Source organism: Prionailurus viverrinus, chromosome B4 (assembly GCF_022837055.1).
Source record: "Prionailurus viverrinus isolate Anna chromosome B4, UM_Priviv_1.0, whole genome shotgun sequence".
NCBI lineage: Eukaryota > Metazoa > Chordata > Mammalia > Carnivora > Felidae > Prionailurus > Prionailurus viverrinus.
The window spans coordinates 25492599-25517647 of NC_062567.1; the positions used below are offsets into that span (position 1 = coordinate 25492599).

The 25049-nt window shown below is 37.2% G+C and overlaps 1 protein-coding gene across 2 annotated transcripts in view; it reads left to right on the forward strand.

Moving 5' to 3' along the window:
- Nucleotides 1–25049, forward strand: part of ZEB1 (zinc finger E-box binding homeobox 1) — a 206668-nt gene that overhangs the window by 114311 nt on the left and 67308 nt on the right. For both annotated transcript variants that reach the window (XM_047865196.1, XM_047865198.1), the window contains exon 2: nt 21518–21718. In XM_047865196.1, coding sequence (XP_047721152.1) covers nt 21518–21718 — 201 coding nt within the window. The remainder of the gene's footprint in view (nt 1–21517; nt 21719–25049) is intronic.

Sequence of the window (25049 nt, forward strand, 5' to 3'; positions counted from 1 at the left end):
CTCATAATTTTAAATCAGGGGAATAAAACAATCTCTGAAATGAGGTTTTATGGCTTTATGTACATTCCATTGCCATTCTGATGTAAAAAATGAATAATAAGGCTACTTACATTTTTATTTTCTTAGATTCTGAGTTCAGAAAGACTTGATTAAGTTCTTGTCAATAAAGTGTTAAATAATTCTCCCTTCTGTTTTGTTTTTGAGGGGTTTTTTTTTGCTCATTTGTTGGCTGTACTATTCTGTTTGCTTCAGAGAAGCAGGAGAAGTAGGTTCAGAGCAAGGTCTCTAGAGCCACGTGGCCTGGATTGGCATCCTGGCTCCAGTTCTAACTGGTCTACCTTTGGCAAGTTATATAACCTCTAAGTCCAGTTTCATTATCTGTAAAATGAGGATAATAATTCTTCATGTGTCTCTTGTAAGGATTAAGCGATTGAATGCATATAAAGCACTGAATACTTCATAAGTTCATGGAGCAGGGCCGGAGCAGTGCACAAAGCTATATAAGCGGCATTGATTGATTGAACTTTTCTTTATGCCAGTAGTAGGAATTTGATAAAACAGAATTTTGTTGAAATACTTTGAAAAATACCCTTTTCTCAGTTTGTTTCTATATATGCAATTAAAGTTTTCATTTATCTGTATTTTTCCAAGATCTCCACTTTCACCACTAAGTCCATTTACTCTCTAAGATAAAATTTATATGAAAATGTGAGTGTAGGTGAGTTCACAAGGTCTTCTAGCTTACTGGATATCACTTATTTTCTGAATAGGTTGTATGCACAGAGAATTACCATTGTGACTGTTTGTCAGATAAATCAGGTAAACGAAAACACCAGGAATTCTTGGGTACTACAATTCAAATCAATTTAATTTTCCAACAACATATTTCAAATTAAAAAAAACAAAATATTTAAAGTTTTATTTCTTTGGAACATTAGCAAGGCATAAAAGAAGAGATTAGACACAATGAGGTAGGGAATCCTGTAGTATTTATTTTCTACATCACTCTTAATTTAGCATTGAATTATTTATTGTCCCATTTCTCTCTATAATATTTAATGTACATTACTCATATTTTATAAATGGCACACGGATTTCAGAAGCAGAGACTGTAAGTATTATATGCCTTCATTCTACCTTCTGGAGCACTTAGGTCAGAGGAACTAAATTATTCATTCTAATGTGATAATTCACAAGCTTGTAACATGTGATGTTTAGAAGGTCTCAGTAAAACTAAACTTTGATTACCTATAAATGCTTCATTAGGAAATAACTTCCAATACAATTTTCATTAGTATGATCCTTATTCTTCCACATCTAGTTCATAGAGGAGAAGAGAGACTTTATTTACAAGGCTAGACTCTGGGAGTTAGCACACCTGTGTTAAAATTTAGCCCTCCAGAAAGCTTTCCAAGAGGAGGTGCCCCAGATGGGTACCATTTAGCCTTACTTAGATTATTGTTTACTGCCACTCCCAAGGAGACAAGGGAGGAGTGGTCCTCAGACTGCATCCTTGGTGTTCATGGCCTGTTTCTTTTCACTTCCCCTATGATTTCCATTCCCATTGTGGACACTAGTATCTAGCACAGGGCCAACAGTTTTCAATTATACACAGTATAGCTTAAAGGAATCTGAGAAACCCAAATGAAAGTAATTCAAATGAAATTCTTGTCTTCTTCCTTCATCTTATTTTTCATAACCAGTTCAGCTACAAATCAGTGAGTCTCAAAATCAGTCGGGGAAAAAGTGCCTTCTGAGGTTGGTAGATAACAAACTATTGTTTAAAACTTATTTGTAAATTAAGAAAAACTTAGAGTCAAGGGGCGCCTGGGTGGCTCAGTTGGTTAAGCGTCCAACTTTGGCTCAGGTCATGATCTCACTGCTCATGAGTGTGAGCCCTGCGTCAGGCTCTGTGCTGGGAGCCTGGAGCCTGCTCCTGATTCTGTGTCTCCCTCTCTTTCTGCCCCTCCCCCACTTGTGCTCTGACTCTGTCTCTCTCTCCCTCTTTCCCAAATAAACATTTTTTTTAATTAAAAAAAAAAAACTTAGAATCAAGCCAACTCGTATAGCAGAAGCTATTAAACATATGAGTGTGGGTGTGGGTGTGGGGGGGTGTATGTTGCTCTAACCTGTCGTTGGGTGCTATTAGTTGCCTTTGACAAGAGAAAGTGTATGCTCTCCACCGTGCCGTCCTCCTGGGCATCTGTGCGGCGCCTGTGCAGCTGCCCTCAGCGCTGGCAAGAAGGAGCAGAATTCACTTACCTTGGTCTTCACTTAGCTCTTTTTTTTACAAGTATTACCTTCCTTTTCATTTTACATAACTTCATACTTTATGAAGCTATGAGCAGAAAAGGTCAGTGTTACTCATATTTTAAAGCAGACCACTGTCTTTCATACATAAAAAATAGAGATTATTTTCTAACAGGAACTTAAAATAGTTTTATTTCAAAATCCACAAGATGTATGTTTACAACATAGTATTTATTTTCTTCCTAAATGTCATTTTAACCTTTATTTTTAAAATTTCATTTTAATGTGTTGATCGCTATTTCTAATCATGCCTCCTATCTATCTACTGTTACCAAAATTCAAATAACAAAAATATTAAGAAAATATTTCCCCCAATCCCAGTTCAGTTTTCTTAAGTTCACCACTGGCAATGGTATACTGAATATCATTTCACATTTTTCCTTGCATATTTAAAATTTATCTTTTAACTTTTTTAAGTATAATACATACAGTTAAAGAATATAGAAGGAATAAAATAGAAAAAACAGGTCATTGTTTCATTACCTTATTTCTTCATTTGTATGTTCCAGACCCTATCATTCATTATTCAGGTGCATATATGCGTGCTATTACGTCTTCATTTTCTTCAAGAATGGAATCAAACTAGTTTGGAGGACTCCTCTCTATATCAGTACAAAAGGATGGCTATTCGGTGGCTATTTAAGCTTTTGTAGTTAAAAACAAACTTGCAGATAAACATGTATCTGTATTTGCATACATGTGTAAATCAGTTTGTGAATGCCAAGAAATTTCTGGGTCAGCAGGTAAACATTTTACATTTTGATAAAAATTAATTAAAAATTAGTTTCGATACAACAACAAGTTAACACAACAGCATGTAAATGGGAACTCATTTTCTGAACCTTTGCATATACCCTGTGTTATTGGGAAATTTTTTTGCTAATTTGTTAAACATTTATTGAGCAATTAGTACTTACGGACAGTGTTTGACATGCAGTGAACAAAACCAAAAATAATCCTGGCTTCATGGAATCTATATTCTAGTGAGAGGAGACAATAAAAAATAAAATGTTATGGCCATTGGTGATAAATATTTTAAAAAAGAAATCACAGGAGAGAGTGGCATGTGCTCTTGGTTGAAGGAGGTCTATAAATTTATTTTTTTAAGTTTGTTTATTTTGAGAGAGAGTGCACATGCAAGTCGGGGGAGGGGCAGAGAGAGAAAGGGAGAGAGAGAGTCCCAAGCAGTTGCATTGTCAGCACAGAGCCCCGCATAGGCTTGATCCCACGAACCGTGAGATCGTGATTTGAGCCAAAATCAAGAGTCTGTCGCTCAACTGACTGAGCCACCCAGGCACCCCAGGAGGTCTATAAATTTAAATGGAGTGCACATAGAAGACCTCACTAATAAGCAGGTGAAATTGAGCTGTGCTCAAAGAACATTCCAGGTGGAATTACAAGAAGTACAAAAGCTTCAAGGCAAGAGGCCAGCATATGTGGACTGGAGCGAACAAGCATAAAGTAGAAGATGAGAGAGAATGAATGAGTGGGAGTTAGCTCACGAAGGGCCTTTGGATTACAGCAAGGTGGGATGCCATTAGATGGTTTGACCAGAGGAATAACAGGATTTCTCTAATGTTTTAGAAGGATTGTGCTGGCTGCTGTATTGATAACTGTCCATAGGAAGGCAAAAGTGGAGGCAAGGAAACCTGATGAGAACCAATAGCAGCACTCTCAGTGAAAGGTGGTGGCTTAGAGCAGGGAGGTGGCGAGGAGTTAGTGGTAAGGGACCAGATGCTGAATAAATTTTATGGCATTTCTCTCTAGATGTGGGGTATGAGAAGAAGGGGGAAAAGGAGTCAAAAACTGACACTAAGAGTTTTAGTCTGAGCAACTGGAAGAGCAGAAGTGCCATTTACTGAAATAGAGAAAGCTGAGAGGGTCAAGAGTTGGGTTTGGGTATGGCAGGTTTGCCCAGACGTCCACGTGGAGATACCAGGTAGGCAGTTGGGCTTACATATCTGGAGTGCAGAGAAGTTTGGGCTGGGATATAGAGCAGAGAGTCATTAAATGACATTTAGAGCCATGAGACAGATTGAGGTCCAGGAGGTAGAGGAAAGAAATGTAAAGGCAGCAGTCAGTAAGTTAGGAAAATCAAGGGAGTGGAGAGAGATTGTGTTGAAAAGGAGAGAGTTTATGTCAAATGGTGCTCATAGGTCACATAAGATGAGGATTGATCATTGTCATTGCCCTTCACAACGTAAAGGTCCTTCACAATCATGACAGGAGCAGTTTTGTGACTGAAGTGGATTTAAGAGAGAATAGGAAGAAACAAATTGGAGTCCAGTGTAAAGTAACTTTTTCAAAAAGCTTTGTAGTAAAAGGGCCTGAGGTGTAGAACTTGGAAACGTGAGATTTGATCAGAATGGGGGGGTTTAGCCAGAATAGGGATTTTTAAGTGTGAGAAAGGCAGGAGGAGAGAGTTAAGAGTGTATGCAAGAAGTGACTATAACGGTATACTTTAATCCAAGTATGTATTTCTTTAATTAGTGAGGTTGAACATCTTACTACATGTTTATTGGCCGTTCATATTTTTGTGGGGGTGAATTTTCTTTGCATATTCTTACTGGATGTTTTATTTTTTTCCCCACGGATATGTAAGAATTCTCTGTATAATAAAAAAAAATCAGTCTTTGGTAACATGTATTGCAAACGTTTTTTACAGTTTGTCATTTGTCTTTTGACTTGAAATTTTTTCTATGTAGAGTCATGAGTTTTGTGTCATGCTAATAACAGCCTTACTTATTACAGGACTTGTAAAAGGATTTGCCTGTATTTTCTTCTATTACTTTTATGATTCCTTATTCTTTAGTTAAAATCTTTGATACACGTAGATTTCATTTTGGTTAAAGTTGTGAGGTGGAATCTGATTAGCAAGACTACCGTAAGTCTGAGGGATCTATTTTTGGATTCTGTTTAAGTCCATTAATTTTCTGCCTATCCCTGTATTGGCACAAATCTGTTTCCATTTCTGTAGTTTCAAGATACACTTTCTCTCTGGTACGGCTTGTCCTGTTATCCTGCCACCACCATTATTGTCATTTCTCTGAATTTTCTTGAATATTCCTGGGCTTAATTTTTTAGGAAATAATAATAGTAACAATATGTATTGAGCACTTATGTGCAGTAGTACTGTATTAAGTTTTTTGAATATATAGTTATCTTTATCACTGTGACAACCCTACTTAGGGACACACTATTATTATCCCTACCTTAGAAAGAAAGAAACTGAGGCATGAGAAGATTCAGAAACATGCCCAAGGTGACATGGATAGTAATTGGTGAAGCTGTGATTTGTACCAGGCAGTCTCATTCCAGAGATTGTTTTCCTACTTCTCCCTGTAAATGTTGGACTCATTTGGTCTAAATCATTTAGAATTGAAAATGTTACTAGCTGGATCAGAATTGCATTGAATTTATAGATTATTTTAGGTAGAATTGACATCTTTATAATATAAAACCATTCTATCCAAATGCAAGGTATGTCTTTTTCATTTATTCAGATCTCCTTTTTTTAAGTTTTAATTTAAATCCAGTTAGTTAACATACAGTGTTGTATCAGTTTCAGGTGTATAATATAGTGATTCAGCACTTCCGTACATCACCCCGTGCTCATCACAAGTGCACTCCTCAGTCCCCATCACCTGTTTAATTCATTCCCCTACTGTCTCCCCTCTGGTAACCATCACATTATTCTATATAATTAAGAGTCTGTTTCTTGGTTTGCCTCTCTCTCTTTTTCCCTTTGCTTGTTTGTTTCTTAAATTCCACATATGAGTGAAATCATATAGTATTTGTCTTTCTCTATTTTGCTTAGCATAATACTCTCTAGCTCCATCTATGCTGTTGCAAATGGCAAAATTTCATTCTTTTTTATGGCTGAATAATCCATTGTGTGTATGTGTGAGTATACACATGCGCGTGCACATGCACACACATACCACGTCTTTTATCCATTCATCAGTCGTTGAACTCTTGGACTGCTTCCATAATTTGGCTATTGTAGGTAATACTGCTGTAAACATCAGGGTACATGTATCCCTTTGAGTTTTTATAACCCTCAATAGAATGCTAAAATTTTCTTTATATAGTTCCTCCATGTTTCTTTTTTTTGCCTTCATGGGTCATCGTGTGAGTTATTATTAATAGGATTTTTCCTTCTGTTATGTTTTTAGCAAGATATTATTGGTTTATTGGACAGCTATTGATTTCTTCTGTCAACTTTGTAATTAGTCATTTACCAAATTTTCTATGCTATAGTTTTTTTCAGGGATTTTTCCAGAAACATCAAACTATCACCTGCAAAGAAAACTTTTGCTTTCTTTTTTTGCACTATTTGTGCTTTTCTTTTTGTTCTTTTTGAAAATCAGCATATTATTTTAAAATGCTGCCAGTAATTATGACAATAACATCTTTATCTTACAAATGTCTCTGATACATAATCATTTATCATAATACTGACTTCACTTTGATTTTTATAAAAATGTATCAGCAAGGAATAGTGAATTTTATCAAATATCTTTCATGGTCTTATAGGGATCATATTGTTTATCCTTTACTATGTAAAGATAGTGAACTATCTTATATACTTCCTAATGTTGAATAATGCTTGCTTTATTTAACTTCTAATGTACCACTGGATTTAGTATTTTATTTAACATTTCTATATCAGGGATCACCAGTGAGACTGAGTCTATGAGAGAGAGAGAGAGAGAGAGAGAGAGAGAGAGAGAGAGAGAGAATGCATTCACATGCATGTATGTGTGCTCTTTCTCAGATTTTAGTTGACTGCTATTATGTTGGCTTCATAAAAAGAATTTAGGCTCTTTTCATTTTCCTCTCCTTGAGAAAAGCAACAGAATTATCAGTCCTTTGAGGAGCTGAAGAAATTCACCTGGGAAAACATCTGGCACTTTTGGGGTGGTTAGGAAGACTTTTGAGGTCTTCCTAAATTTATCTATGGTCTGTCTACCTTTGCCATCTCTTATATAATTGTATAAATTCTATAAAATAATAAATGTAGTTACAAACACTGACATTTGCCTTGGAAGTTTTTCATTCCATTTCTTAAATGTATTTGCTTAGATTTGTACAAAATATTTGTAAATAAGTCTCTTAAATTCCTTTATAGCTATAATTACTTCTCTGATTGCATTAATATTGAAACTTTGTGCCTCTCAATTTTGTTCTACGATTACGGGGGCTAGTGATTACCAATTTTATTGATTCTTCAGAGATCTGGCTTTTGGATTGATTTATCAGTTATATATCTTCTCTACTGGTTGACTCAATAATTTCTGCATTGGTATTTTTATTCAGTCTTCACACCTCACTTGGGTTTTGTCATCCTGCCTGTATTCCATAAGTAATAAGTTATATAAATTAAAAAGCATTCTTTTTAGAAATGCATATTTTACCTATGAAGGAAATACTAGTTATAGATAATTTTTAGTAAATTATTTTAGTTACATACCTTTCACACACACACACACACACACACACACACACACACACACACAAAAGAACCACCTGTCCCTGGGACTGATTTTGGTTTGGTCTGCTAAGAACTTTGCTATTTAATTGTTTCATCTATCTCTTTGTGAGGTCTACTTACACTGGCTGAAATTAGCTCACTGAGTGAGTAGGAGCTTTGATAAGTCAGGGAAATAAGAAGGTAATTTGGGATGACTCTTTTGGGGGCATATAGACAGAGGACCATGGGAAAGAGGCCAGAATAAGAACTTAGCACCAGAGACAAATCCCAGGAATACTTAATATTAATGTGTAATAAGAGAGGAGAGAAAATAAGAACTAGGATTCTCTGCATGATGGCAGCCCTTTCCCCTGACTTTGCTTATCAGTTTTCATTCTATGAATAGCTTGTATCTGAATGCATTGAAAACCACCAACCCTTTGCAGAGGTAAATGTCAGAATCACTGACTTCGGCTGGAGTTATGTTTTTAAAATATTTGGAGGGGCACCTGGGTGACTCATTTGGTTAAGCATCTGACTCCTGATTTTGGCTCAAGTCATGATTTCATGGTTTGTGGGATTGAGCCCCTCATCAGGGCTCTGTGCTGACATCCTGGAGCTTGCTTGGGATTCTCTCTCTCCCTCTCTCTCTCTCTCTCTGCCCCTCCCTTCCAGTTCCTCCCTCCCTCCCTCTCTCTCAAAATAAACATTTAAAAAATAAATCAATAAAAGACTTGTTACAGTTAGATAATGTACACATTGTATATTACATGTTACATTAAATATGCATATTACATCATAACCTTTATTCTGTAGTAAAATACATACACATTAATATTATCTATAAGTTAGATCAAAAGCCAGATTAGCAAATATTTACAATATACCTGGGTATATAGTATTTATAGAAACATAGGTTCCTCTTTCCTGTTGTAACATTATTTGTAGTTTTCTTTGATGTTGTGGATTGTCAAATGACCTCTCTTTTTCATTTTGTGTGCTTATTTGCCAGTTCTTTGGTTATCCCCACAGCTTTGTCATTTTCCTGACTTATTTCTTCACTGAGAAAAAAATATGGCCCCACATTCAATTCAACAAATAATTCTCTACCTACTATGTGGAAAGTCATGTGCCAGGAATCTCTTCAGGATAAGAAAAACATGTTGAGTGGTCTTGTTACGGTTTTGTCCCAACCGATATTAGAGACTAATGGAAATACTTGTTCAGTGTCTCTACCTTCATATTTCATAGCATTCTTGCCTAAATCATATTGTTCTCAGCATAGTGCTAACGTGTGAAATACTCTATAACTTAACTGTAATTGATTACTCTTGAAAACATGACTCCAAACATATGTATTTTTCTAGGTGTTTCTTTTTTTTGTCTTTTTTTTTTTCAAGTTAGTTAACATACAGTATATTAGCTTCAGGAATAGAACCCAGTGATTCATCTCTTACATATAACGCCCAGTGCTCATCCCAACAAGTGCCCTCCTTAATGCCCGTCACCCATTTAACCCACCCCTCCAGCAACCGTCAGTCTGTTCTCTGTATTTAAGAGTCTCTTATTGTTTTCCTCCCTCTCTGTTTTTATCTTTTTTAAAAATATAATTTATTGTCAAATAGGCTAACACACAATGTGTAAAGCGTGCTCTTGGTTTGGGGGGTAGATTCCTGTGCTTTAATCGCTTCCATACAACACCCAGCGCTCATTCCAACAAGTGCCCTTTTCAGTGCCCATCACCCATTTTCTACGCCCCCCCCCCATCAACCCTCTTTGTTCTCTGTATTTAAGAGTCTCTTATGGTTTGCCTCCCTCCCTCTCTGTAACTTTTTTTTTCCCCTTCCCTTCCACCCTGGTCTTCTGTTAAGTTTCTCAAGATCCACATATGTCACATATGAGACAAAATATATGATATATTTCTCTGACTGACTTATTTCACTTAGCATAATACTTTACAGTTTCATCTGCATTGCTGCAAATGGCAGGATTGCATTCTTTCTTTTTGCCAAGTAGTATTCCATTGTATATATAAACCGATCTTCTTTATCCATTCATCAGTTGATGGACATTTAGGCTCTTTCCATAATTCGGCTATTATTGAAAGTGCTGCTATAAACATTGGGGTACGTGCCCCTATGAATCAACACTCCTGTATCCTTTGGATAAATTCCCAGTAGTGCTATTGCTGGGTCATAGGGTAGTTCTATTTTTAATTTTTTGAGGAATCTCTACACTATTTCTCCAGAGCGGCTGCACCAGTTTGCATTCCCACCAACAGTGCAAGAGGGTTCCTGTTGCTCCATATCCTTGCCAGCATCTGTTGTTTCCTGAGTTGTTCATTTTAGCCACTTGGACCAGTGTGAGGTGGTATCTCAGTGTAGTTTTGATTTGTTTTTCCCTGATGATGAGTGACATTGAGCATCTCTTCATGTGTCTGTTGGCCACCTGGATGTCTTCTTTGGAAAAGTGTCTTAATGTCCTCTGACCATTTCTTCACTGGATTGTTTTTCAGGTGTTTAATTTGGTCAGTTCTTTATAGATTTTGGATACTAACCCTTTATCCGATATGTCATTTACAAATATCTTTTCCCATTCCGTCGGTTGCCTTTTAGTTTTGCTGATTGTTTTCGTAGCAGTGCAGAAACTTTCCATCTTGATGAGGTCCCAATAGTTAAGTTTTGCTTTTAATTCCCTTGCCTTTGGAGATGTATCAAGCAAGAAATTGCTACGGCTGAGGTCAAAGAAGTTGTTGTCTGTGTTCTCCTCTAGGGTTTTGATGGTTTCCTCTCTCACATTGAGGTCTTTCATCCATTTTGAGTTTATGTATGGTGTAAGAAAGTGGTCTAGTTTTATTCTTCTGCATGTTGCTGTCCAGTTCTCCCAGCACCATTTGCTAAAGAGACTTTTTTCCATTGGATACTCTTTCCTGCTTTGTCAAAGATTAGTTGGCCATACGTTTGTGGGTCCAATTCTGGGGTCTCTATTCTATTCCATTGTTCTATGTGTCTGTTTTTGTGCCAATACCATACTGTCTTGATGATTACAGCTTTGTAGTAGAGTATGGAGTCTGGGATTGTGATACCTCCTGATTTGGTTTTCTTTTTCAATATTACTCTGGCTTTTCAGGGTCTTTTGTGGTTCCATACAAATTTTAGGATTGTTTGTTCTAGCTTTAAGATTTCCAGTGCAACTTTGATTGGGATTGCATTGAATGTGTATATTGTATTGACATTTTAACAATATTTGTTCTTGGAATTTATGAGCATGGAATGTTTTTCCATTTCTTTGTGTCTTCTTCAATTTCCTTCATAAGTTTTCTATAGTTTTCAGCATACAGATCTTTTACATCTTTAGTTAGGTTTATTCCTAGGTATTTTATGGTTCTTGGTTCAGTCGTGAATGGGATAAATGTCTTGATTTCTCTTTCTGTTGTTTCATTATTGGTGTGTAGAATGCAACTGATTTCCATTCATTGATTTTGTACCCTGAGACTTTGCTGAATTTATGTATCAGTTCTAGCAGCCTTTTGGTGGAGTCTTTTGGGTTTTCCATGTAAAGTATCATGTCTGTGAAAAGTGAAAGTTTGACTTCTTTGCCACTTTTAATGCCTTTTATTTCATTTTGTTGTCTGATTGCTGATGCTAGGACTTCCAACACTATGTTGAACAACAGTGGTAAGAGTGGACATCCCTGTCATGTTCCTGATCTTGGGGGAAGGCTCTCAGTATTTCCCCATTGAGGATGATATTAGCTGTGGACTTTTCATAAATGGCTTTTATGATGTTTAGGTATGTTCCTCTATCCCGACTTTCTTGAGGATTTTTATAAAGAAAGGATGCTATATTTTGTCAAATGCTTTTTCTGCATCTATTGACAGGATCATATGGTTCCTATCCTTTTTTTTTTATTAATGTGATGTGTTACATTGATTGATTTGTGAATATTGAACCAGCCTTGCAGCCCAGGAATGAATCCCACTTGATCATGGTGAATAATTCTTTTTATATGCTGTTGAATCTGATTTGCTAGTATCTTGTTGAGAATCTTTGCCTCCGTGTTCATCAGGGATATTGGCATATAATTCATTTTTTTGTGGGGTCTCTGTCTGGTATGGGAATCAAGGTAATGCTGGCTTCATAAAATGAGTCTAGAAGTTTTCCTTCCCTTTCTATTTTTTGAAACAGCTTACGAAGGATAGGTATTAACTCTGTTTTAAATGTCTGGGAGAATTCCCGTGGGAAGCCATCTGGCCCAGGACTCTAATTTGTTGGGAGATTTTGGATAACTGATTCAATTTCTTCACTAGTTATGGGTATGTTCAAATTTTCTGTTTCTTCTCACTTGAGTTTTGGTAGTGTGTAGGTGTTTAGGAGTTTGTCCATTTCTTCCAGATTGTCCAGTTTGTTGGCATATAATTTTTCATAGTATTCTGTAATAATTGTTTGTATTTCTGAGGGATTGGTTGTGATAAGTCCCATTTTCATTCATGATTTTATCTATTTGGGTCCTCTTTTCTTTTTGAGAAGTCTGGTAGGGGTTTATCAACTTTGTTTATTTCTTTTTTCCAAAAAACCAGCTCTTAGTTTCATTGATCTGTTCTACTGTTTTTTTTGGGGGGGAATTCTATATTGTTTATTTTCGCTCTGATCTTTATTATTTCCCTTCTTCTGTCCTTGGGATTTCTTTGCTATTCGGCTTCTAGTTCCTTTAGGTGTGCTGTTAGATTTTGTATTTGGGATTTTTCTTGTTTCTTGAAATAGGCCTGGATTGCAATGTATTTTCCTCTTAAGACTGCCTTTGCTGCATCCCAAAGGGTTTGGATTGTTATATTTTCATTCTCATTTGTTTCCATATATTTTTAAATTTATTCTTTAATTGCCTGGTTGACCCATTAATTCTTTAGTAGAATGTTCTTTAACCTCTATGCATTTGGAGGCTTTCCAACCATTTTCCTATGGTTGATTTCAAGTTTCATAGCATTGTGATCTGAAAATGTGCATGGTACGATCTCATTTCTTTTACATTTATTGAGAGCTATTTTATGACCCAGTATATGGTCTGTCTTGGAGAATGTTCCTTGTGCACTTGAGAAGAATGTGTATTCTGCTGCTTTAGGACGAAAAGTTCTGAATATATCTGTTAAGTCCATCTGGTGCAGTGTATCATTCAGGGCCATTGTTTCTTTGTTGATTTTTTTGCCTAGATGATTTGTCCATTGTTGTAAGTGGAGTATTAAAGTCCCCTGAAGTTACCACATTCTTACCAATAAGATTGCTTATGTCTGTGATTAATTGTTTCATATATTTGGGTGCCTTCGAATTGGGTGCATAAACACTTATAATTGTTAGCCTTTCTTGATGGATAGACCCTGTAATTGTGATATAATGCCCTTCTTCATCTCTTGTTACAACCTTTAGTTTAAAATCAAGTTTGTCTGGTATAAGTATGACTACTCCATCTTTCTTTTGACTTCCAGTAGCATAATAGATGGGTCTCCATCCCCTCACTTTCAATCTGAAGGTGTCCTCAGGTCTACAATGGGTCTCTTGTAGACAGCAAATAGATGGGTCTTGGTTTGTTTAATCCATTCTGATAACCTATGTCTTTTGATTGGAGCATTTAGACCATTTACATTCAGTATTATTATTGAAAGGTATGAATTTAGAGTCATTGTGTTAGCTGTAGGTTTCATGCTTGTAGTGATGTCTCTTGTCCTTTGTGGTCTTTACACCATTCCACTCACAGAGTCTCCCTTATGATCTCTTGTAGGGCTGGTTTAGTGGTGATTAACTCCTTCAGTTTTTGTTTGTATGGGAAAACCTTTATCTCTTCTTCTATTTTGAATGACAAGCTTGCTGGATAAAGGATTCTTGGCTGCATATTTTTCCTATTCAGCACATTGAATATTTCCTGCCACTCCCTTCTGGCCTGCCAAGTTTCAATATATAGGTCTGCTACTACCCTTATATGTCTACCCTTGTAGGTTAAGGCCCATTTGTCCCTAGCTGCTTTCAGAATTCTCTCTTTAGCTTTGTATCTTGCCAGATATGCCAGACATATCTTCTGATATGTCATGCAGAAGATCAATTCCTGTTATGTTTGAAAGGTGTTCTCTGTGCCTCCTGGATTTCAGTGTCTGTTTCCTTCCCCAGATAGGGGAAGTTCTCAGCTATGATTTTTTCAAGCACACCTGCGGCCCCTTTCTTCTTCTTCTTCTTCTTCTGGAACTCCTGTGATACAGATGTTATTACGTTTCATTGAATCACTCAGCTCTCTCATTCTCCCCTCATGGTTTAGAATTTTTTTACTTTCTTTTTCTCGGCTTCCTCTTTTTCCATAATTTTATCTTCTAGTTCACTTATTCTCCCCCCGCCTCTTCATTCTTCACTGTCACAGCCTCTAGTTTTTGCATCTCATTTACAGCATTTTTTAATTCATCATGACTATTTTTTAGTTCCTTGATCTCTGTAGCAATAGATTCCTACGGTCTTCTATGCTTTTTTCAAGCCCAGTGATTAATCTTACGACTATTATTCTAAATTCTTGTTCAGTTATATTGTTTATATCTGTTTTGATCAATTCTTTAGCTTTCATTTCTTCCTGGAATTTATTTTGAGGAGAAATCTGGTTGTTGTTGTTTTTTTTTTTTTTCATTTTTGCTAGTTTTCTGTCCCTTATGTCCTTTAAAAGCTTGTTATGTGTCCTGCACCTGTGAACACTACTATATTAAAGGTGGGTCATAACTGTCCAGGGCCTGGCCCTTCAGGAGGTGCTTTTTGGAGTGTGTTATTTGCTCTCTGTTGTTATGAGTCTCTTTGCTTTTATCTCCCTAAATAGTGATGCTTTAGACCCTCCACCAGGTGTGCTTTGATTTGTTCACTGAAGTAGCCCTGGAAAACTGTTAAACAAACAAACAAATAAAAATGAAGACAAAAACAAAAAACAACAAAGACAAGAAACAAAAACAAAAGCCACCAGCAGCAGCAAAACAACAGGGTGGGGGCAGTGTTGATGGAAAAGGCCTTATCCCCTACAAAGAGAGAAATGACAGGGATGCGGAAAAAGAAAAGAAAAGAAAATTGACCCGGCAGAGAAACTACGGCTTAAAACAGAGAGAGGGAGATAGAGAATAAGTATAAAGAGAATAGATTAAATATGTCTGCTTAAACAAACCAAGAACCAGAATAACCAGACTCGAGGAGGGAAGAAATAAGAACAGAAAAGGAAGAGAAAAAATATGCATATATAATAATTGTCCAAGAATTAAATCAGGAAATGCAAAACCGCTGGGTCCCTGGGAACTGGTGGCAGCACTGGTCTGGAAGAGGGGCTGTATGGTTGGTTAGCGTCAATCTCGCTCTTGTAGATAGCAGTTACCAGACCCGGAGGGACATGGATTGGTGTAGGTGGGTGCCGCCTCCACTGTGGGCCCGCTGTTCCCTGAAGCCCACCTTGATGGTGATGGGGAGAAAAATGGCAACACCCCAGTCTCTCCTCCATGGACAGGGTGTCCCAAACCTCTCTGTTCAGACTGTCCTCACAGTGTCACGGGGGCAAACGAGGTGGTTTGTACTGCTCCACCGACTCCCGCACCTCCCTGGCACTCGGCTGGGATTTAAACCCCAATGTCTTAAAGGGTGCCACTCGAGCACCCTGGTTCCAGGGAAGTGCTGCTCCGCGCCACCGATATATGGCCTCTGGCTGGCGGGCACAGGCAGTCTTTGCCCTTTAGACGGTTATATACCTTCTTCCTCTAGTACTCCAGGGAGGGGATCACTTTCTCCCACTGCGGACTGTGCCTCTGAACTAGTTACTGATCCCGGGGCTGGCTCCCCTCCTCCCCAGGTGCACGAACAGGGCAGCTGACCTCCGTCCCGAGGTAGCCCCGCAGTTAGAGATTGGATCTTTGTCCGTCCTGCTCCCTGGTTTTTCTCTTGTCTCGATAAAGTCCTACACTTCCCCAGCATCTCTTTCATTTCCCTTTGTCTTTCCTCAGAAGGGGATCCCTCCAGCCCATGCCTACGCAGCGCATTTTATCTCTCCTAGTTCACAATCATGCACCTATGGCCTGCCAGGTTATCTTCATGGGTCCCTGGAGACCTCTGTTTCACTCTGCAGCCCGTACTCTTGGAATTCAAAGTCCTTTGGCCTCAACACTGCTGTGATGCAAGGACGAGGGAACTTCAGGTCCACCTACTTCTCCACCTTGTTGGATCTTCCTTTTTCTAGTTGTTTCTAAATTATGGCACTACGTTAGTCTGACATATATGGAACAATGTTAGAAGTACAGCAGTCTGTTATTTTTAAAATATTTGTCATGTCTTTTTCCTAAGAGAGATTTTATCTTTCTTTTCTACCATGCAGATGAGTATGTGTTTGATCAGAATGAGACATAGCTAAGCCTGTATTAATGGCATAGTTTAAACAGAACTTTCTCTCCAGGGGGGAAAAAAAGCATTTTTATGCCTGAAAATACGTTGAAATATGGCCTTAGCCTGTGGCTTTCATCAACACATGCCACAATTATCACCTGACCAGAATCAAAGACCTGCAGGTTAAGTGTGTCCCCTCCTCTTTTCTCTTTCCCTTCATCCCTCCCTCAGTGTCTTCCCCTGTGAGGCCCAACCTGCTGTTCAGAGCCACAGTAAACAGTGCTTGGCAGGGTTCTTATTTCTAAAGCATTTAGATGATCTAGCTCTTACCTTAATGACTGAAGTTGAGATTGTATTGCTCTTTTTTGGAACTGTATTCATCTAATTTATTTAATTCTTTATTATAATTGCACATTACTTAAGAAACATGTTTACATGGGAGTTTAATTAGTGCAGTTGATATGGTACTATATGCAGGCAAGTGCTAACAATAGTATGTTATGTGAAAGTCTTTAAAGGTTTGTTGACTATAATGATGATACTACCCTATGGTGTACTGTCTGTTATATTGCAATGAGATTCTAATGGTTAAAATTTCTTATTCATTTGAAAATGTTTTAGTGGCATTTTGCTAAGTATAGAATGCCAGGGCCCCAGAATAGGCTAGACACAAAACTACAAATTTAAGAATATTTATCATTTGTGCAACAATTTTCAGTCAGGAGGCTTTGTACATAGTAGTTAAAGTGTCTGAGCTGTGGAATCAGGCACACCAGGATTTGAGTCCAGCTGTATAACTTAATAGCTAAATAACCTCAAACAGGTTGTGCTACTCTGGGATATTGTTGTTGTTGTTGTTGTTGTTGTTGTTGTTGTTTTGGTCTATAAAAGGGAGAGATGTAACAATACCAACTTCTTAGGAATTGTAAAGATTGAGCATGAAGATGATGATGATGATGATGATGATGATGATAGCAGATAGTTCTATAGTCTTTATTGTGTGCCAGACACTGATCTAAGCACAATACAGTTTTAAATCATTAGACCCTCACAACCACCTTATGCAGTGGATACTGTTATATCTGCATTAAATATTAGCAAGTAACACCAACAAGAACTACCACCAAGAAGTCACTGTGTCCTTAACCACATTCTAGTCACAACAGGAATGCATAGAAAATATTACCATTTTAATTTTTTTTAATTTTTATTTTTGAGAGAGAGAGAGTGTGTGAGCAGGGGAAAGTCAGAGAGAGAGAGAGAGAGAATCTGAAACAGGCTCCAGGCTCTGAGCTGTCAGCACAGAGCCTGAGGAGGGCCACGAACTCACAGACCGAGATCATGACCTGAGCTTAGTCAGGTGATTAACCTACTGAGCCACCCAGGAGCCCCTCCAAGTATTACCATTTTTCTATAGAAATTTAAATTCATATTGTATATTGTTAATTATATTGAAAGATTTTAAAAACTGTTTACCTTTTCCAATCCCTTTGTCTTTGTTTTCTTGAAATGTTATTATTTTAATTACAACTCAGAACTAAAAGGTGATAATCACCTGTTTGTTAAGAATATGCCGCCACAAGGGGCGCCTGGGTGGCGCAGTCGGTTAAGCGTCCAACTTCAGCCAGGTCACGATCTCGCGGTCCGGGAGTTCGAGCCCCGCGTCGGGCTCTGGGCTGATGGCTCAGAGCCTGGAGCCTGTTTCCGATTCTGTGTCTCCCTCTCTCTCTGCCCCTCCCCCGTTCATGCTCTGTCTCTCTCTGTCCCAAAAATAAATAAACGTTGAAAAAAAAAAATTAAAAAAAAAAAATAAAAAAAAGAATATGCCGCCACACTTCAGGGGCGCCTGAGTGGCTCAGTTTGTTAAATGTCCAACTTGGGCTCAGGTCATAATCTCGTGATTTGTGAGTTCAAGAGCCGCGTGTCAGGCTGTGTGCTGACAGCTCGGAGCCTGGAGCCTGCTTTAAATTCTGTGACTCCCTTTCTCTCTCTGCCCCTCTCCCACTCATGCTCTGTCTCTCTGTCTCTCAAAAATAAATAAATAAAGACATTTTTAAAAATTTTTTGAAAAAACAATATGCCAAACTTTAGATAAACTATATTTTATTATATTTTTTAGCCAAAGATTTAAAAGTCTAGAGGAATGGAGATTGATGGACAGACACTTGAGGTAACGAACATTTTCATTGGCTACTAGGATTTATCAGGGCCTGCATTATTCTTTATGCTTTTTGTGCTGAGGCTCTATTTTTAAAATTAATTCTGTAGATCAACAAAAGGATGGATCCAGAAACAAAGGGAAGCTTGCCTATTTTCTAAGTTACACCAATCAGTATAAACCATTTTCACTGCTTTTTCTCTCAGCTAAGTGACTGTAAAGCAGAAGATAGTAAGAAGCCTTGGAAAATAGTTATTGGTCTTTTTTCCATCTTAGCCAATAAAATGTAGTGGTTTTTTTGTTTTTTTTTTTCAAATTCTATGCCACATATTCAAAACATGCTTTGGGAAAATTCCCAAGATAAGTATAAACTACATGCAGTCTTTGTGGTTTGGGGTATTTGACTTACAATCTTCCATACCAAATGGCAGCTCACACTGGGCGGTGGGGGGGGAGCAAGAAGGAGTTTTGCTAGAGTCCTAGAAAGTGACAGGTGTTCTTGAAGAGTACTTAGGGCTACAGCCAACCCAGGCAGAATAAAACAGGGTGAAGAAACCCAAGTAAAAAGAACTTAGTGTGGCTCAGAGTAAAAGGAACTTAGTGAAACTATAAAGCATGCAAGCAAATATTTGAACAAAAGTGCATATATGTCTTAAAGACTAATTATAGGGTAATTTTCAAGCCCTAAATCCTCTAAATGTAAATGTATGGTTGGACAATCTACAGCTAACAAAATTGTAATGATAGAACTGTACTAACAAAATTGTAATGATAGAACTGTACTACAGTATTAAAGCAAGAATAACACCAGTGGCCAACCAAAGACACTGAAGAATCACTAAATGCTCTTCACAAAACAGCATTTCAACTATCCATGTCCAAGCATAGTGACAGCTTTGGAACAGCCTTTAAGAATCATTCCCTTTATCCCCACATACAGTTGCACAATTTACTTTCCTCATTGTGTGGCTGGAGTACAAGGAATTCCCCATGTTTCCGTATCTATTTAATACATTTTCCCTTTGACTCAGCACTTCCATCTCTACTAATATATCTGACAAATGAATTTAAGGAATGGCCAATGTAAAGATATATTTACAAGAAAGTTTATTATGACATTGTCGCTAATGCTTAATCATCACTTGGAAACATAAATTTTATCAGTATAGGTGATTGGTTAAATTCTGTCTGTACAATGAAATGAGAACAAGAGGAAAATAAGAAAGCCTCACATATACTTAAATAGAAGAATTTCCAAGATATGTTAAGTGACAATAAACGAGGTAGGGAACAGTATAATGTGATTCCATATGTGTGTATTTAAAGATGCATAACAGGGGGCGCCTGGGTGGCGCAGTCGGTTGAGCGTCCGACTTCAGCCAGGTCACGACCTTGCGGTCCGTGAGTTCGAGCCCCGCGTCGGGCTCTGGGCTGATGGCTCAGAGCCTGGAGCCTGTTTCCGATTCTGTGTCTCCCTCTCTCTCTGCCCCTCGCCCATTCATGCTCTGTCTCTCTCTGTCCCAAAAATAAATAAACGTTGAAAAAAAATTAAAAAAAATAAAATAAAAATAAAGATGCATAACATACTTATATAGAGAATTTACATTAAATACATATGTATATAAGGTGAGGTCAGCATTTCAATTAAATAGGATAAAGTATATAAAGTGATTGTGTATCATGCCTATTTCATGCATAGATAAATTAATAAAATTTGCTGTTACTGTTATCTTTACAGTGAGTCAAGGAAGGAAAATTTGGGGGAGGGAGCTTTTACTAGTTTTACATGTTTATGTTATCTGAATTCTTGTGATCTGAACATGTATTACATTTATAATGAGATGAGAAAGTGGTTTGCTCTTGGGAAAAAGTTGGAAAAATGTATTCACACTAAAGTATTAATAATACAACAAAACTTGATATATTTCTTCTGACAAGATACTGAAGAATTTCTAATGTGGGGGAAAGGGTAACTCTAGTACTCTTTGGAGCAGAGATGTCTTCCTGAGATTTATAAAAGCAGTTTTGGAGATTTTTTCTTATTCATTCTCACCTTGACATATGTATCCACTTCTGATTGTATTTCTTTCTTCTTGTTGTCAGGTGTGTGTGTGTATTTATATGAGAAGGGGGTATATATGCATATCATTTATACATTCAGGTTATTAACTTCTTTCAAGAATGGTTGGAAATTTTAAGGAAGAAATTGAAAGAATAACTGAAAGTAATTATTGCTTAGTTATCTAAACAAAGCAAAGATTTCTTTTTCTCCCTTCCAGTCTTTGCTTAGCAAATAAGAATCACCTTGCAAACAATTGAAAAGAGGCATTCCAGTGACCATACCCAATGTGGTACTAAATAATTTATCCCAGTAGAGTGATTATTACAAGGACTCTGAAGGAAAAATATTGACTATACTATATTATTTGTTTTAGAGAATTTTATTCTCAACTGTTACTTATGGTTCTATGAGCTGTGGTCATTCCAAATACTTACTTATCTTCATAATGTTGGTGTTAAATTTTACTGACATTCATTAAAGATATGGAAAGGGTGGCCATTTGAAAACTTTTGAATGTCAGTTATTTTTTTTCTAAAATTACAGACTTACATACAAACATTACTTGAATCATGCCTTATGCGGAATTTGGCTAAATTGATTTGGTAGATTCTTTCTGAATTCAGTGTGGGATTAATATGAAATGCATAGGCCCAATTGACAGCTTAAACATATCTTTCTTATGGTAAATTTGGTGATGGACTATTGACTTATTAGAAAAGATGAACTCTTTTCTTAGTTTCAATGCCTTAAAGATTTGAAGCCCGAATTGTACATAAGGCGTATCACATAGGATAAACTCATTATGGCGGGAGAGAATACTTGATGTAGTGTTAGAGCCCAGTATATAGAACTGTACTGCTAGAGTTCAAATCCTGGCCCTACTTCTTCCTGGCTATATGATCTTGGACAAGGTACCTACCTTCCTAGGTCTTGGTTTCTATTTCTGGTTTCAGGGTTATAAGTAGTAGACAGCAGGTAGATACTGTTTCATAGCGTTGCTAGAAGGTTGTAAGAATAAATGAGTTACTATTTATAGAACACTTAAACGAAGTCCTTTTTAAAATTTCTTTTTACTGAGGTATGAAAACTGATTTTTATGCTAGTTGGTTTTGATTATTTGTTTCTTGTTTGTATTACAGTTACAAATTATAACACTGTGGTAGAAACAAATTCAGATTCAGATGATGAAGACAAACTCCATATTGTGGAAGAAGAAAGTATCACAGATGCAGCAGACTGTGAGGGTGGCGTGCCGGGAGATGACCAGCCCACAGACCAGACAGTGTTACCAGGGAGCAGCGAGAGAGAAGGCGATGCTAAGAGCTGCTGGGACGATGACGGTGGGTTTAATGTTTTGTGTAATATTCTGGCCTCTTGAGTCTTTAAAAAATATATCTTAACTGAAAAGATAACTTTGATGAAAAGTTTGAAATGATCTCTGAATTTGTCTATTAAATTCAATATAAGGTATCCTCTTACTTACCAGAAAGAAGATCATGAAACAGAATAATAAAGCTATTCTGATTATTTGTACAATATAAATAATATATTGAGGTTTAGTAGTTTTTTTTTCTTAACCAGAATCCAGCTTTCCATATACTGTGGATATAATTGAACCTACCTTTAATTTCATATGGTGACTTCAAATGAAGAATCTACTTAGAAACCTACAGATTGTATTTTGGTACAGTAAAATTATAACATGACTCAACAAAAATCCACAAAACAGATAAATCATGGGAGTATTTTTAGTGTTTGAAAGCTTCTCACTCTCCCTCCTTCTCCCTGTTCTTTCCCCCTCTTCCATTTCCCCGTATGTATCAGAATCCTGTAAGTACTGTGATTCTTTCATTTGCTGTAAATTTTTACTTAAGTAAAATTTTTACTTTTACTAAACTAAAGCATGGGTGAGTGGAAGGATTAGTAACAGTCACTCTAAGAGAGAGAGTCTCTCTGCTTAACTTACATTGAATATTTAACATTCTTCCTCATCTGTCAAATGAAGAAAGTGGACTATATAGTCTTTTCTTTCAGATCTAAAATTCCTCCTCTCTACTTTTCCTAATAAGCTAATTAAATTATTTACCCTGTCTTGCCAGGATTTAAACAACAGTTGTATAAAAACAGAAGAATGTGGAAATGGCACATATTGTGAATTAGAGGGGTTGGAGGTCAGGAATAGGGGCATTGGCAAAGGCAAAGAGCATGCAAGTGATCATATTCAAGGTCAGTCAGAGGAGAAGCCTCCCCGGCAAGAGTTCACATTTGGGGAGGTCATCTAAATAAGATACTAAAACCCAGGCAAGGCATTCTGGAGAAATGAGTCAGATTTGCAGGTCAAAGAGTCTGGATACTCTGGTGGAAGCTTAGATAAAATATGGATCTAATAGTAGCACAGAGGACCAGTAGTTAAGATTTCTACAACAGGATATATTTATAGCTGACAAAGAAATTTTTTTGAAGTTTACTTATTTTTGAGAGAGACAGAGATAGCATGAGTGGGGGAAGGACATGGAGAGAGGGAGGGAAAGAATCTGAAGCAGGCTCTGGACTGTCAGCACAGAGCCTGATGCAGGGCTCCAGAGCCCGATGCAGGGCTTGAACTCATGAAACCGTGAGATCATGACCTGAGCCAAAACCAAGAATCAGAGGCTTAATCAACTGAGCCACCCAGGGGCCCCAGGAACTTTTGAAATCATGTAACCAGCCCCCTCATTTTATAGCATTAAGCAGATTCTGCAAGAATAGGATTGCAAACTTGAATAAGACTGTCTCTGTATTGCTTATAGTTGAATGAGTGAGAAGGATAAATAAGTCACAAATTCATTACAGTTTGATGTAGGTATAAATTTAAAGTTCACATTAAGCAGGAATGTTCAAATCAGAGAGAGGAAGATAAGTCCTAGAAGAATTTCCGAGTGAAGCAGTGCTGGTCTTGAGTTATAAAGGACAAGTAGAGGTTGATTTGGTAAAGGAGAAGGAAAAGAGGGTGTTTCAAAACAGAAGAAACAATATACATGGAGCCATAAAGGTTTGAACAAGTAGTGTTTGCAGAAAGTGAGGTCAGAGGCATAAACAAAGACTGTGAAGGGTGATGTGTGCTAAGTCAAGGAATTTGAACTTTACCCTAGAAGCTAGCTATGAGAACATCATTGATACACAGTTTAGAAATAAGTCTGACAGCAATATGGAAAAGAATTTTGGAGGGAGAGAGTCTAGAGACCAGTAGCGCCTTCAGTAAGGAGGCTATGAAAATGGAGGAAAGATGAGACTTTATAACTAAGGAAATGGCCCTTGGAATGGGAATGAAAGGGAGAGATTTAATAGGAATGTAGAAGGTATATAAGATTTGGCTTGTTCTGTGTGGAAGGTAACAGAAGGACTGACATCTCCTAGACTTCTGGAAAGTAAAACCCGGAGAAATTAAATTGCTGACTTATTATCACAGCTCATTAATAGCAAAGCTGTTACTTCTTGTTAAACTATAATTCTGAGCTCAGAACTTCTGGGAGCAAGGATTTCTTACATGTTTTGTGTCTGGGGCCAGAATTGATCCATTGGTATAGTTGATCCAAAGTATTAATATGGAAACAAGAAACAAAAAACAATGATTTTTCTGGAAAAGAGGGAGATAGAAGAATGAGATAGAGGGGGAGAAAGAAAGATGAAAAATCAATGAAGAGGTTTTGTGTCTGAAAATGTGTTGGGATAAGTTATTTGAACTAACTCTCTCACTGAAAATAACTAATGGTGCTAGATTTAAAATGAATACGTAAATCTTCTTGAAAGCTTTAAAAGAGCTAACTGGATAGTGAGACATTAACAGATCAAAATCTTTGTGAAAACAGGAACCCATAGAGGTAAGCAGAGCACTGCATAGAAGACTCCTTGGCCTCAAGGACATTTGCCTAACCAGGGTAATGTAAGATGTGGTTTTCAGGCTCTGAGAAGAAACAAAGCCTAGGACCACCTAAGAGTTTAATAGCCACGTTTAATAGCAGATCCTCCCCCAGGATGAATTATAGCAGATCCTCCCCCAGTATGAATTACATCTTGACAGTATGATGCACTATGGTGAGCTCAGAGTAAACCCTCCTTCCTCAGGAGTTAGCAAGCAAAACTGCCTTGGCCAGGGGTCGGGGGAATGCAGGATTGTCTCTGACAAGGAGTAACCCAGCTGTCCTACAATGATTTACAGCTTAAATTCACATTACTGTATAGCCTAATAAATCTCAAGCCATAACTGAATTTAAAGTAGATACTTTAAAGTATCTATGCTGATACTTCTAGGTGCCAAGAAGAAGCAAATTCAGATCTGTTGGAAGAACATACCTTTAAACTAGCACTATAGAAATCTTCCAAGTAAGTTACCAAGAAAACAGCAGCATGAGTGATAATTATCAGAAACAAAAGGAAGCAGAAACTCACCCATAATGACTGTAATTAGTAGTGAGTTATCTGAAAGAGATTATAAAATGATTGTCATTTTTCAAGAAAAAAATAGACAAATTTGAAATTTCCTGCTCTGATAGAATAAAATATAACCAATAGATTTTAAGAAGAACCAAATGGAACTAAAAATGAAAAATTAGAATAATATAAATTCAGATTCAAAGCATGATTTTAACAAAAAGTAAACAGAATTGAAGAAAGAATTAAAGAATTGGAAAA